The sequence below is a fragment of the Diabrotica virgifera genome, chromosome 6, assembly GCF_917563875.1.
Source record: "Diabrotica virgifera virgifera chromosome 6, PGI_DIABVI_V3a".
In the NCBI taxonomy this organism is placed as follows: domain Eukaryota; kingdom Metazoa; phylum Arthropoda; class Insecta; order Coleoptera; family Chrysomelidae; genus Diabrotica; species Diabrotica virgifera.
In genome coordinates this window covers 147,608,629-147,621,206 of record NC_065448.1, presented here as the reverse complement: position 1 = coordinate 147,621,206, position 12,578 = coordinate 147,608,629, and the positions used below count along the sequence as shown (strand labels likewise).

General features: G+C 33.7%; 1 protein-coding gene across 1 annotated transcript in view; it reads left to right on the top strand.

The window, feature by feature from the left end:
- LOC114337354 (glutamate-rich WD repeat-containing protein 1) overlaps positions 1–12,361 on the top strand; it is a 31,568-nt gene extending 19,207 nt beyond the window's left edge. Inside the window, exons 3-5 of the mRNA XM_028287763.2 lie at positions 4,197–4,488; positions 5,641–5,855; positions 12,209–12,361. Coding sequence (XP_028143564.1) covers positions 4,197–4,488; positions 5,641–5,855; positions 12,209–12,346 — 645 coding nt within the window. The 3' untranslated portion in view covers positions 12,347–12,361. The remainder of the gene's footprint in view (positions 1–4,196; positions 4,489–5,640; positions 5,856–12,208) is intronic.
- Positions 12,362–12,578: the final 217 nt, after the last annotated feature.

The following is a 12,578-nucleotide window of genomic DNA, read 5'->3' as shown; positions in this document are numbered from 1 at the left end:
GTTAGTCCCAAATATTTGACTTGTGTGCTGACTGGTAATTGTGTATCATTTAGTGTTATTGTTGGGCATACATCTCTTCGGTTTGTAAATGTAACTTGGGTTGACTTCGTTTCATTTACTTTCACCTTCCATTTGTTGAGCCATGTTCCCAATTGGTCAAGGTGGTTTTGCAGTTGTGCAGACGCGATAATAGGGTCCTCATTGACAGCGATTATGGTGGTGTCATCAGCGAATGTTGAGATTTGGGTTGTTTCAGTGGTTGGGATATCTGCGGTAAATAATAGGTAAAGGAGAGGGCCCAGGACACTACCCTGTGGTACACCTGATTTAATGGGAAAATATGTGGAAGTTGCTGTGTTATATTTTACTTGGAAGTAACGATCTTCAATGTAGGATTTCATGATTAGGTAGTAGGGGGTTGGAAGAATACATTTGAGTTTGTATAAAAGTCCAGTATGCCATACTCTATCAAATGCCTTTTCTACATCTAAGAATGCCGCTGTGCAATATTTTTTTCCTCAATAGCAGTAAGGATTTTTGTTATAATTCTATGAGTCTGTTGTGTTGTGGAGTGTCTCTCTCTAAAACCAAACTGGTGTGTGGGTATTTCTACATCTAGGTTAATGTCATTCTTCATTCTACCAAGTAGTAGTCTTTCGAAGATCTTAGACATTAGCGGCAACAAGCTGATTGGCCGATAGGATGATGTTTTATTTGGAGGTTTACCCGGTTTGTGAATCATTATTATTTGCGCAAATTTCCATGTGATTGGGAAATATGTCAGTCTGATTGCACTATTGTATATTGTAGTTAGCATGACCAATGCTCTTCTCGGAAGATGTTTCAGTATTAATCCTGTTATTAGGTCAAATCCAGGTGCTTTGTGGTTATTGCATTTTTCTATTTCTAGTTTAACTTCTGATGTATTGAATGGTGTTATTGGAAGCGTCATAGGGCAAGCACTATCCAGGAAGTCTCTTATTAAGTTTCCATCATCATTATTCTCTACTTGGTGTTCTTTAAAAATACCGGCTAAGTATTCTGCAAATGCTGAAGCTTTTTCCTCGTCTGATCTTCCCCAAGTACCATCATCTTTCTTAATTGGCGAGTTGTGTTCTGTAGGTCTCTTTAAGTGTTTTGTTGCCTTCCATATTGAGTGATCTTCTTTAGACAAGGTACTAATGTAGTGTTCAAATGTGGCATTGCGTGCTTCATTTAGCGCTGTTTTTACTTGTCTGGTTAATCGATTATATTCGTGTTTGTCATTAATGTTGCGGCTTCTTTGCCATCTACCTCTTGCTCTTCGTTTTTCGACTATTAGTTGTCTAATATAATTCGAAGTGGTATTTTTGTTTTCTTGCTTTGGAGTTGATGGTGTAGCTCGATATGCAGCTTGCTGAATTTGACAGGTGAAGTGGTTTATAGCCTTATCTATGTCATCTTTTTCTTTGAGTCTGATTCCAAGATTTATATTCGTGTCAAGCTGGTACTTGAATTCACACCAATTAGTTTTAGGGGAAGTCAACTTGGGTATTTCAGGTCGTTTGATTATGTGGGTGCTGATTGTTGCTATGATTGGTGTGTGGTCAGACGAGAGATCCCAACTTGCTTCTATGTTTGTGTAGTTTGCTGCAATTCCTTTTAGGATAAAGAAGTCGAGTAGATCTGGTAGTCTATTTGTATCGGACGGCCAGTACGTTGGTTGTCCCGTCGATAAGTAGGTGCAGTTTGTGTTGTTGATGGCATCTAGTAGGCTTCTGCCTTTTGGTGTAATGAGTCGTGAACCCCAATTCGTATGCTTAGCATTCCAATCACCTCCAACAATGAATTTGTTACCTAGCTTGTTGAATAGTTCTTCGTATTCTTCAGTTGTGATTCTATGTCTAGGAGGGCTATATATTGCAGCAATTTCGAAGTTCCAAGGCCTGGCATTTATATTAAGTATTGTTGCTTGTAGCTTATCTGTTTTATGTTCCGGCATTTGATGATGTTGTATATTGTTCCTTATAATTATTGCAGATCCTCCATGGGCTGTTCCATCTGGGTGACTAGTGTGGTAGACTGAGTATTGAGGTATTTTAATTACGCTTCTTTCTGTGAAATGCGTTTCTGATACAAAGAGGATGTCTATTATGTTGTCCTCTAGGAATTGGATTACTTCTGCTTTATGGTTTGCTAAACCATTTGCGTTCCATTCGGCTATTCGAACAGATCTAATGAATTTTATTAATTAATGTTGTTAGCGTGGTAAGGATCATGCTGTTTTGATTCATTAGTTGGGTGAACATTGCTTTAAATTCGTTTAAGAATAAGTTCATCTGAGACCCTATGTCAGCTACTTGATTTCCTGCTCTTACTGCTTGGGCATAGGATTGGGTTCCATTCTGTTGTTGGTACTGTGATTGTTGACTCTGATACTGTGAAGTTGGTGCTGGGTTAACATTTTGATGTGGGTTCTGATTATTATGGGTTGACTGATTTCCGCGTTGTCTATTATTTCTTACATTTTGCAAGTCCTTGTAAATTACGCAGCCTTTATAGTTTGCAGTGTGTTCTCCGTTACACAGGGCACATTTTGCTGGTGTATTTCTGGGTTTTGTACATTCTGGCGTTGGATGACTTCCTCCACATTTCACGCATGCGTAAGGTCTTGTACAATACGCTTTTGTGTGTCCATAACGTTGACAGCGCTGACACTGTGTTATATTTTTCTTTCTGTGAGGAGGTTCAAAGCTGACTTTCATATTGCCGATAGAATCCAGTGTATAGATGTGTTTGTTGTTTTCTTTCGGTTCTAGGTCCACATAGAACATTGACAGTGGTGATTTATTGACTCTGTGTAATACGTTAATGATATTACGGACAGTATGCCCTGATTTAGCTAGTTCACTTTTTATTTCTTCAACTGGCATCGAGTGGTGTAAATTTCTTATAACTACCTTATAAGCTCTATCTTGTTTTGCTTGGTATGTGTGGTGAACTATTTTGCTACTATTTAAATGCTGTATAAGTTTTCTGTATGACTCAATAGTTTTTGTGTTTATTTTTATTGTGTCATTTGGGAGAGCTTTCGACTGGTAGTCTTCTGCTTTAATGACTGTCGATAGGTTTTCAGTCATCTTTTTGATATCATTTACCCCATAGATAAATATAGGTGGAGGTTTAGGTGTTACTGGTGTGTTATTATTATCAGTTAGGTTTTCTAATGGTTCAAATCTGTTGTTTGTACTCACTTGCATTGTTGTTGTGTTATCATCTTTGGGGTTTGCTTTTCTTTTTTTTTTTGTAATTTTTTTGACTGTTTGCCAATCATGGACATTTTCTATGGTTTCGTCGTCTTCATCGCTTGAGTTTTCCATGACAAGTTCCTCTCCACTGAGGATGTATTGGGAAGCATTTGATGTATTTGGTTGATCCATTTGAGGTGCAGGGAGGTTTTGGTTATATTGGTGATTATTGTTTGGGAATGGAGTAGGCGGGATATATTGGTTTGTTGTCTGTTGGCTGCTCGGGAATCCATAAAATGGGGGCGATATTACTGGAGGTTGTTGAGGCTGTGTATATATTTGGGGCACATTATACAACCCCCCATTTGGCACTTGATTTTGGTGGTACATTTCCTTAATATAGTACGCCACTGAGTTAAAAATTAATCACATAAATAGTAATTTAGAATTAATCACTCAAATCGTTTTTTAATTATTATTTCAGTAATTACCATAAACTAGTCCCGGCCGATAGCCGAGACCGGCACAAAAACTTGGAACTTGGATCTCGAGAGCGATATGGTACGTCTTTACTGCTCGGAATCCAAATACACACTATTCACAGAAAATTGGATATAACTTTGTAAATACCCTGTATAACATAACAACCTTTTATATTTTTGTGATGGGGAAGTTAAGAAGATTTCAAATATAACATAAAATACAGGGTGTCCCATTAAAAAAAAAATAAGTTTGGTCTGCCACTATGTTATCGAACATCCTGTAACATTCTAACTACTTTTGTAATGTGAAGCTTAAAGTTGGCTGCAATTTTTGTTAGTAACTTTTATTGCTATCTATTACTATAGCGGATCTACTGAGCTTTATCACACTAATCAATCACCCTTTACAGTCTGTTGTAGTCTTCGTTATAAAAACTGTTCTATCGTGTATTTTCAAATCGAGTACAATAATACTAATTAATTTTAGATGTTAGCTACTGGTGACTGTAAAAGGGACATCCACGTTTGGAAACCAACTAGTGCAGGTAGCTGGACTGTAGATCAGAGACCTTTACTTGGTCACACAGATTCAGTAGAAGACATTCAATGGTCTCCCAATGAAAAAAATGTTCTCGCTTCATGTTCTGTTGATAAAAGTATAAGAATATGGGATGTTCGAGCAGCACCTAGTAAAGCATGCATGTTAACTGCAGAAAATGCCCATGAAAGTGATGTGAATGTTATTAATTGGAATAAAAATGAACCTTTTATAGTTAGTGGTAAGTATACTATTGTTATTTATTTTTAATGCTAAATAGTTCATGATTTTTTGATCAATTTTTTCCAGTAAGATACATAAATATTAATAATAAAGTTTATTTGCTTAACCGTAACATTAATATTATTTTTATGTAAATTAATAGTATGGTAAGTGAATACATAAGAAAAATAATATACATTTTATTTACAAACATAAAAATTAAGACCAAAAGGTACTAGTATACTTTAGAAGACCAAAAATAATCATTTTTTTTCAAGAATTTTTTTCTCAGAACCTTTATTAGAAATGAACATAAAACTTTTTACATATTAATATCTAACTCTTAGAGAGTACAAAAAATATATATTTTTTCATTTATACACGTACACTAATATTGCAGAGGGCGCAAAAGTCGAGGCCTCGAAAAATGATGGCGGACAGTTAATCTCAGGATTGGGATATCTGAAACAAAAAAAAATCGTACTGCATTTGAAAGAGGAAGGTTTCTTACGTGACAATTTACCACAATTTGACCAAAAAATAAAAAATAAATATCTTTTAACCATGGAAAACTGAAGAAAAACGGGCGATCTTTTCAGAAAATTTTTTCAAATTTCCGTTAAATCTTTTCTTTGCGCAATTTTTCACTAACGGTGGTAAATTGTCACGTAAGAAACCTTCCTTTTTCAAATGCCGTACGATTTTTTTGTTTCAGAGATCTCAATCCTGAGATTAACTGTCCGCCATCGGAACTTACTTTTTTTCGAGGCCTCGACTTTGGCGCCCTATACAATATTAGTGTACGTGCATAAATGAAAAAAGATATATTGTTTGTATTTTCCAAGAGTTAGATATTAATATGTAAAAAGTTTTATGTTCATTTCTAATAAAGGTTCTGAGAAAAAAAATCTTGAAAAAATGCTTATTTTTGGTCTTCTAAAGTGATACATTATAAAATTACATGAAAGTAATATAATATATGGTGTGTTTTCCCTTCAAAGGTCGAAAAATATAGATTTACGACATTTATTATATTCAAAATTTCACAAATATCTGTCAGTGCCACAGATAAAAATTATTTTCAGATAAGTTTTGTTTTTGTTACAATTAACAAAATCAGATATTTAATTTAAATTTAATAAATATAATCAAATATTAAAAATATTTTTAGGTGGAGATGATGGTGTTATACACATATGGGATCTAAGGAAATTTAAGAGCAATACTCCTTTGGCCATCTTTAAACATCATACAGATCCTGTTGTTAGTGTAGAATGGCACAATACAGATTCAGCCGTTTTTGCATCGGCGGGCGCGGATAATCAAATTGCTTTATGGGATTTATCAGTAGAAAAAGATTCAGAGAGCAATAATGAAGAAGTTACGGTAAGAGTTTTATTGAAATTTTTTTCGAAGTATCGAAAATAATTTCTTAGTATAATAATTAAACTGAATACACAGCCAAACTTTTTTGCGTGCTTCCTTTCCTTTTTCAACGGTGCTAGTTATTCATATTTAGCCTTTGCCTCCTGTAGTTTCTGCCTCAATTATTTGGCTATGAATCTCCTTATATAGCGAGGGCATGGCGAAACTCCTCCAGCTAGGGCATAGAAAAACATAAAGTAAGTTAACGATTTCTGCCCTTACGCCATTTTGGTTTAAAATCGAAAGCGTTGGCAAGGCTTTTGCCGAATACCTACTTGCACACAATATATACATTTTTCATAAAAAAATATTGCATGTTGTACACAAACATACATTGCAATATATGTTTTAAAGTATCATATAAATGCTGTAATCGGATGTAAATCTGATATGAGCTACATGGTGGCCAATATATTTAATCTCATCAAGGTAAGTATTCACTATTCTAGCGACATGAAGACGTGCGTTATCGTGCATTAGCACAAATCTAGCATATCAAACAGTGGTGATATGGTCCTTTATGGCAGCGAAACCTGGTTTATGAAGAAAAACAAAAAAAGTCGTAGGTTTTCACTTAACATGACCGGAAGGAGAACCGGAAGTCGATAATTGAACTCTTCTTGTAACTTTGCTTCGATTGATATACAATTTCACTAAATTTGAGTTATTTTTGCCAAACTTCGATTCCTTTTTAACCGGTAATGACATCAAAAGCGGAACTAAACATTCGAGCTCTACTTTTTAATTCGAGTCGATTGATATATCACATGTACAATTTCTGCATCTATAATGTGACACTTCCGGTTTGCAACTTTTTAACCGGAAGTATAATGTATTTGTTCTCGTGTTGTTAGGACGCGTCGAATAATATTTCGCTTGCACTATTTCGGCAGCTTTAAAACAATACTTCCGATTACCGGTCAAATTTCTCACGTTAAATAGAGTAGGCGCAAAACTTTCGGCCAATGCTTTTTAAATTCATTTTTTTTTTCGAACCCTGAGAAAACTAATAAATATTAATTTTTGAAACGTTTAAACGCAGAGTGATTTATTACCTTATTACCGAGGGCCGAAAGTCCCTGAATACTTCTATAATGTTTATTTTAATAAGTTACAGGGGTGAAAAGGAAGAGAAAATTGAGTGTGATTTTTAATTTCAAATATCTCATTCAAGAGAAACTTTTTGTTTATTCTAAGGGACTTTCAGCCCTCGGCAATAATGCAATCTTTCATTCTGCGTTTAAATTTTTCACAAATATTTATTAGTTTTTTCATGATTCGAAAAAAATGAATGTATTTAAAAAGCATTGACCCGAAATTTTGCACCTACGCTCTTAATACTCTAATGTAATTTTGCTTTATTTATATTTTTAATATTTGTATTTGGACGGGATTCTGCAGAAAGGATCCAAACCACACTTTGTTAAAACTGAGATATGTATTAGCCAAAAACTTATTAAATACGATAAATTTTAAAATTCTCACTTAAAAATAATCATGGTTTAACATTAAAATCGTCAATATATGCATTAGATTTGATTTAACACACACTGTTTGATTCAAGAAAACAGTTTTGTTTTAAAAAAATCCACTTTTGTGGCTTGGTTCCCTTCTGCAAAACAACTTAAGTGAATTCAAAGTTAACAAACATTTATTTTCCATTATTGAGTTACATAATAAGGCGTATAATCTAAAAAAATGTTAATATGAAATTACTGGGATTTAATAATTTTTGTTCTGGAAGTCCCGTGAATTCAATAAAACAGTTGTTGTTTTAAGAAAAATCCACTTTTGTAGCTTCGTTCCCTTCTGCAAAATAACTTAAGTGAATTCAAAGTTAACAAACATTTATCTTCAATTATTGAGTTACATAATCAGGCGTATAATCTAAAAAAATGTTAATATGAAATTACTGGGATTTAATCATTTTTGTTCTGGAAGTCCCGTGAATTCAAGAAAACAGTTGTTTTAAAAAAATTCACTTTTGTGGCTTGGTTCCCTTCTGCAAAACAACTTAAGTGAATTCAAAGTTAACAAACATTTATTTTCCATTATTGAGTTACATAATAAGGCGTATAATCTAAAAAAATGTTAATATGAAATTACTGGGATTTAATAATTTTTGTTCTGGAAGTCCTGTGAATTCAATAAAACAGTTGTTGTTTTAAGAAAAATCCACTTTTGTAGCTTCGTTCCCTTCTGCAAAATAACTTAAGTGAATTCAAAGTCAACAAACATTTATCTTCAATTATTGAGTTACATAATCAGGCGTATAATCTTAAAACTTGTTAATATGAAATTACTGGGATTTAATCATTTTTGTTCTGGAAGTCCCGTGAATTCAAGAAAACAGTTGTTTTAAAAAAAATCACTTTTGTGGCTTGGTTCCCTTCTGTAAAACAACTTTTAAGTGAATTCAAAGTTAACAAACATTTATTTTCCATTATTGAGTTACATAATAAGGCGTATAATCTAAAAAAATGTTAATATGAAATTACTGGGATTTAATCATTTTTGTTCTAAAAGTCCCGTGAATTCAAGAAAACAGTTGTTGCTTTAAAAAAAATCCACTTTTGTAGCTTGGTTCCCTTCTGCAAAACAACTTAAGTGAATTTGCATAAAGGAACCAACCCACATGGATCTTTTCTGCAGAACGCTGTCATGCTGCAACGATAATGTTGGTTGGTTCTTTCGCTCTTGGAGGACGGTATATATCGTATGTGGCTTGGTTCTTTTCTGCACAAGTATCTACAGGGTATTTTACAACCTATGAGACTGTTAATAGGAAAAATACATATTTGTGGTTTGGTTCCTTTCTGTAGAATCCCGTCCATTTAAATAAAAACTCTTAATTTACATTCTTTTACACACACACACTCGTTATTTAGTTTATTTAATATTTACAATAATTTATATTACACTAAAACATATTCTAAAACTAACACATATAATTTATCTAATTAGAAGTTATTTTTATATCTAATTACAAGCTATTAAGTATCAGCTACCTGGGAGTACTAATGCACAGTTATGGAGATACAGAAGCGGAAGTTGCCCAACAAATAAAAAGAGCATCTACGGGCAGAAACATAGGTCAAGATTTATAGGACAGTAGTTAGGCCAATTATGACACCCTGCGGAAACAAGACCTGATACCACAAGAACAAAAATAGTGATGGAAACGTGTGAAATGAAAATAGTCCGAGATATCACAGGAAAATCATTATGGGATAGACAACGTAGCACAGACCTCAGGCAAAGCTGTAATATAGAGAACATAAATCACTGGACACTCAAAAGAACAAAAGAATGATGTAGCAATATAAGCAGAATGGGAGAAAGAAGACTGGTAAAGATAGCACGAGACAGATTACCAAACGGCCGAAGGAGTATAGAAAGGCCAAGAAAGAGATGGAGTGACAACCTGCATATCTGATGAGGAGGCATCCGAAGATGGAACAGAAGCGAGCCTATTAAGGAAGCAGGAAGACGAAGAAGACAAGTTATTTTACGTTTCAAATACCGCGCCCGTAATATCGAATTTATCTCGCGACGTTACCGATTGACTTTACCAAAACAAAATTTCCTCTACATATACAGTTTCTCGCGTTAGCTAGTTTATTCATATGCATTTCGCAAGAATACCATCTTTGGGTTATAGGCTTTCATTCGACTCCTTATTTGTCATTCTGTCTGTTCAAATAACGGAGAAGTTGTCTTCACGGACGGACAAATGCGTATGGATAATTTAAGGTTTTCACATTTTAATATTGTAAATTGTGTGAAAAAAATATCTGCGTGCGGAGTGCTTTTAAGGCAAATATTCGGAAAACTTGGAGACAACTGGAAAGAAACATCGCATCGGACCAAATATTCCTTATGCTGGGGGCACACTAACGTCTAATGCCGTTAATTATCGCATTATTTGCATTACAGAGATGGCAAATAATGCGATAATTAACGGCATTAGACGCTAGTGTGGCCCCAGCATTACTGAGAGGCAACGGGAACAAGAGAAGAGAATAACCACGAAAAATGAAAATAAGAATAGGACAGAATAAAGTATCGAAACCGTGCAAGTTCGTAAAAGCGACACCTGGTTTCATAGCTCGGCACTTTTAATCACACAAATCCGCACTTTTAATTATATTGGCCAATCATATTGGTCCTGGTTACTGGACAATCCAAAAAAATTATAAGAAGAAAAAGTAATATTAAGGTTATGTTATTAAAGGGTAAACAAATGTATGTAGTAAATAAAATTAATTATTAAAATGCACTACTACAAGCAAAATAAAATTAATTAAATTTACTTTTATATAATAATTGCATATCATATCAATATTGTGGAGCAACATATACTTAAGCTGTACAGCTTAGACAGCTGTAGACAATTGTCAAGGCCATAGCCCAAAAAAAATTATAAGAAGAAAAAGTAATATTAAGGTTATGTTATTAAAGGGTAAACAAATGTACACTCAGCATCAAAATTAACGCACCACCTTAAAAATGGGACATTTTTGATGGCTCGTATTTCCTAAACCTGTTATCCGATTTTAGTGATTTTTTTAGTATATTATATCTTTATTCTTCAAGAATATCGATGTAATAATATTATTGCTAAACAGGTAAGTGTCACTGTATACCGGGTGTAACAATGATAGGTGTTTTTTCCTCAAAGTTTGGAACACCCTGTGGAATATTCTAGCGTATATAAAATATTTAAATTAAAAGTTAACTGTAGCCTTAGGCTTTCTTAACATTTTGCTTTTTGATTCATTGGCTTATGTGGGATAATAAAAAAGTTAGGTACTTTAACAACTAGCCATGTTATTCATCAATACAGGATGTTTCTAAATAAGTGCGACAAACTTTAAGGGGTAATTCTGCATGAAAAAAACAATGACCGTTTGCTTTATAATAATATGTCCGCAAATGCTTTGTTTCCGAGATGCGGGATGTTAAATTTTTTTTACAAACTGACGATTTATTTATTGCTCTAAAACTGGTTGAGAAATGCAAATGAAATTTGGTACGTTTTAAGGGGTAGTTATTGCGAACTTTTTGACATACAATCAAGAGTTTTATATTCACCATTGGCGTGCATACGGGATGCATTTAAAATGTTTATACCCGTATGCACGCCAATGGTGAATATAAAATTTTTAATTGTATGTCAAAAAATGCGCAATAACTACCCCTTAAAACCTACTAAATTTCATTTTCACATCTCAACCAGTTTTAGAGCAATAAATAAATCGTCAGTTTGTAGGAAGAAATTCAACATCCCGTATCTCGGAAACAAAGCATTTGCAGACATATGTTTATAAAGCAAAAGGTCATTAAGATAAAAAAGATCAAGGCAGGTTTTGTTTATATTTGATTCAGAGTTGGACCACCATCTCCATATAGCTATTTCAGCATCCTTATGCCTCATCGGTGAAGCTCAGGTCATTATTTTTTTATGCAGAATTATCCCTTAAAGTTTGTCGCACTAATTTAGAAACACCCTGTATTGATGAATAACATTGATAGTTGTTAAAGTGCCTAACTTTTTATTATCCAATATAATCAAATGAATCGAAAATCAAAATGTTAAGGGAACCTAAGGCTACAGTTGAGTTTTAATTTCAATATTTTATATACGCTACAGTATTCCAGAGGGTGTTCCAAACTTTGAGGAAAAAACACACTATCATTGTTACACCCGGTATACAATGACACTTATCTCTTTGGTAGTAATAATAATACATCGATATTGTTGAAGAATAAAGTTATAACATACTAAAAAAATCACTCATTTCGGACAACAGGTTTAGGAAATACGAAACGTCAAAAAGTCCCATTTTTAAAGTGGTGCGTTAATTTTGATGCTTAGTGTATGTAGTAAATAAAATTAATTATTAAAATGCACGACTACAAGCAAAATACAATTAATTAAATTTACTTTTATATAATAATTGCACATATATCAATATTGTGGAGCAACATATAATTTTTCTTCTTCACTGACAGTAGATATGAAATATACGTCAATTTGACAATTTCAATTGAAAATGAATTATTTAAGAAAGTTGCAAGATTTCTCCGCTATTCGCACACGATCGTTTCTCGTATCCCCTCCAAGTACTTGCACACGGCGAATAGGAAAGCAGTTGAAACATTTGAATCATAGACCTGTAAGGTCTGTAGAGCTGTTTTCGCTGTTTCTTCCTTTATATTTATCTAAATGATGTTTTTTTTCTTTCCACGTTTTATCTTTCACCATTGAAACCATTTACCATCACCATTTTTAAAAATTTTGTTTGTTTTAGGGAGTACCACCACAATTGCTCTTTATTCACCAAGGTCAAAACAATATTAAGGAATTACATTGGCATCCCCAAATACCCGGCGTTATAATTAGTACAGCAGAAAGTGGTTTTAATATATTTAGGACGATAAGTGTATAAAATTGTCTACATTAATATTTTGTTTTATTTATCCTGGCCTTAAATAATATACGAAATCGATCATTTTTATTTTCCAGATATAATTTTGGGATTTCATATCTGCATAGGGACTATCAACACTCGATACGAATCGTATCCGCCATGTTTTACCATAAGGCACTATGGTAAAATATGGCGGATACGATTCGTATCGAGTGTTGGTAATCCCACTGCTGTATACGTATGTATAGAA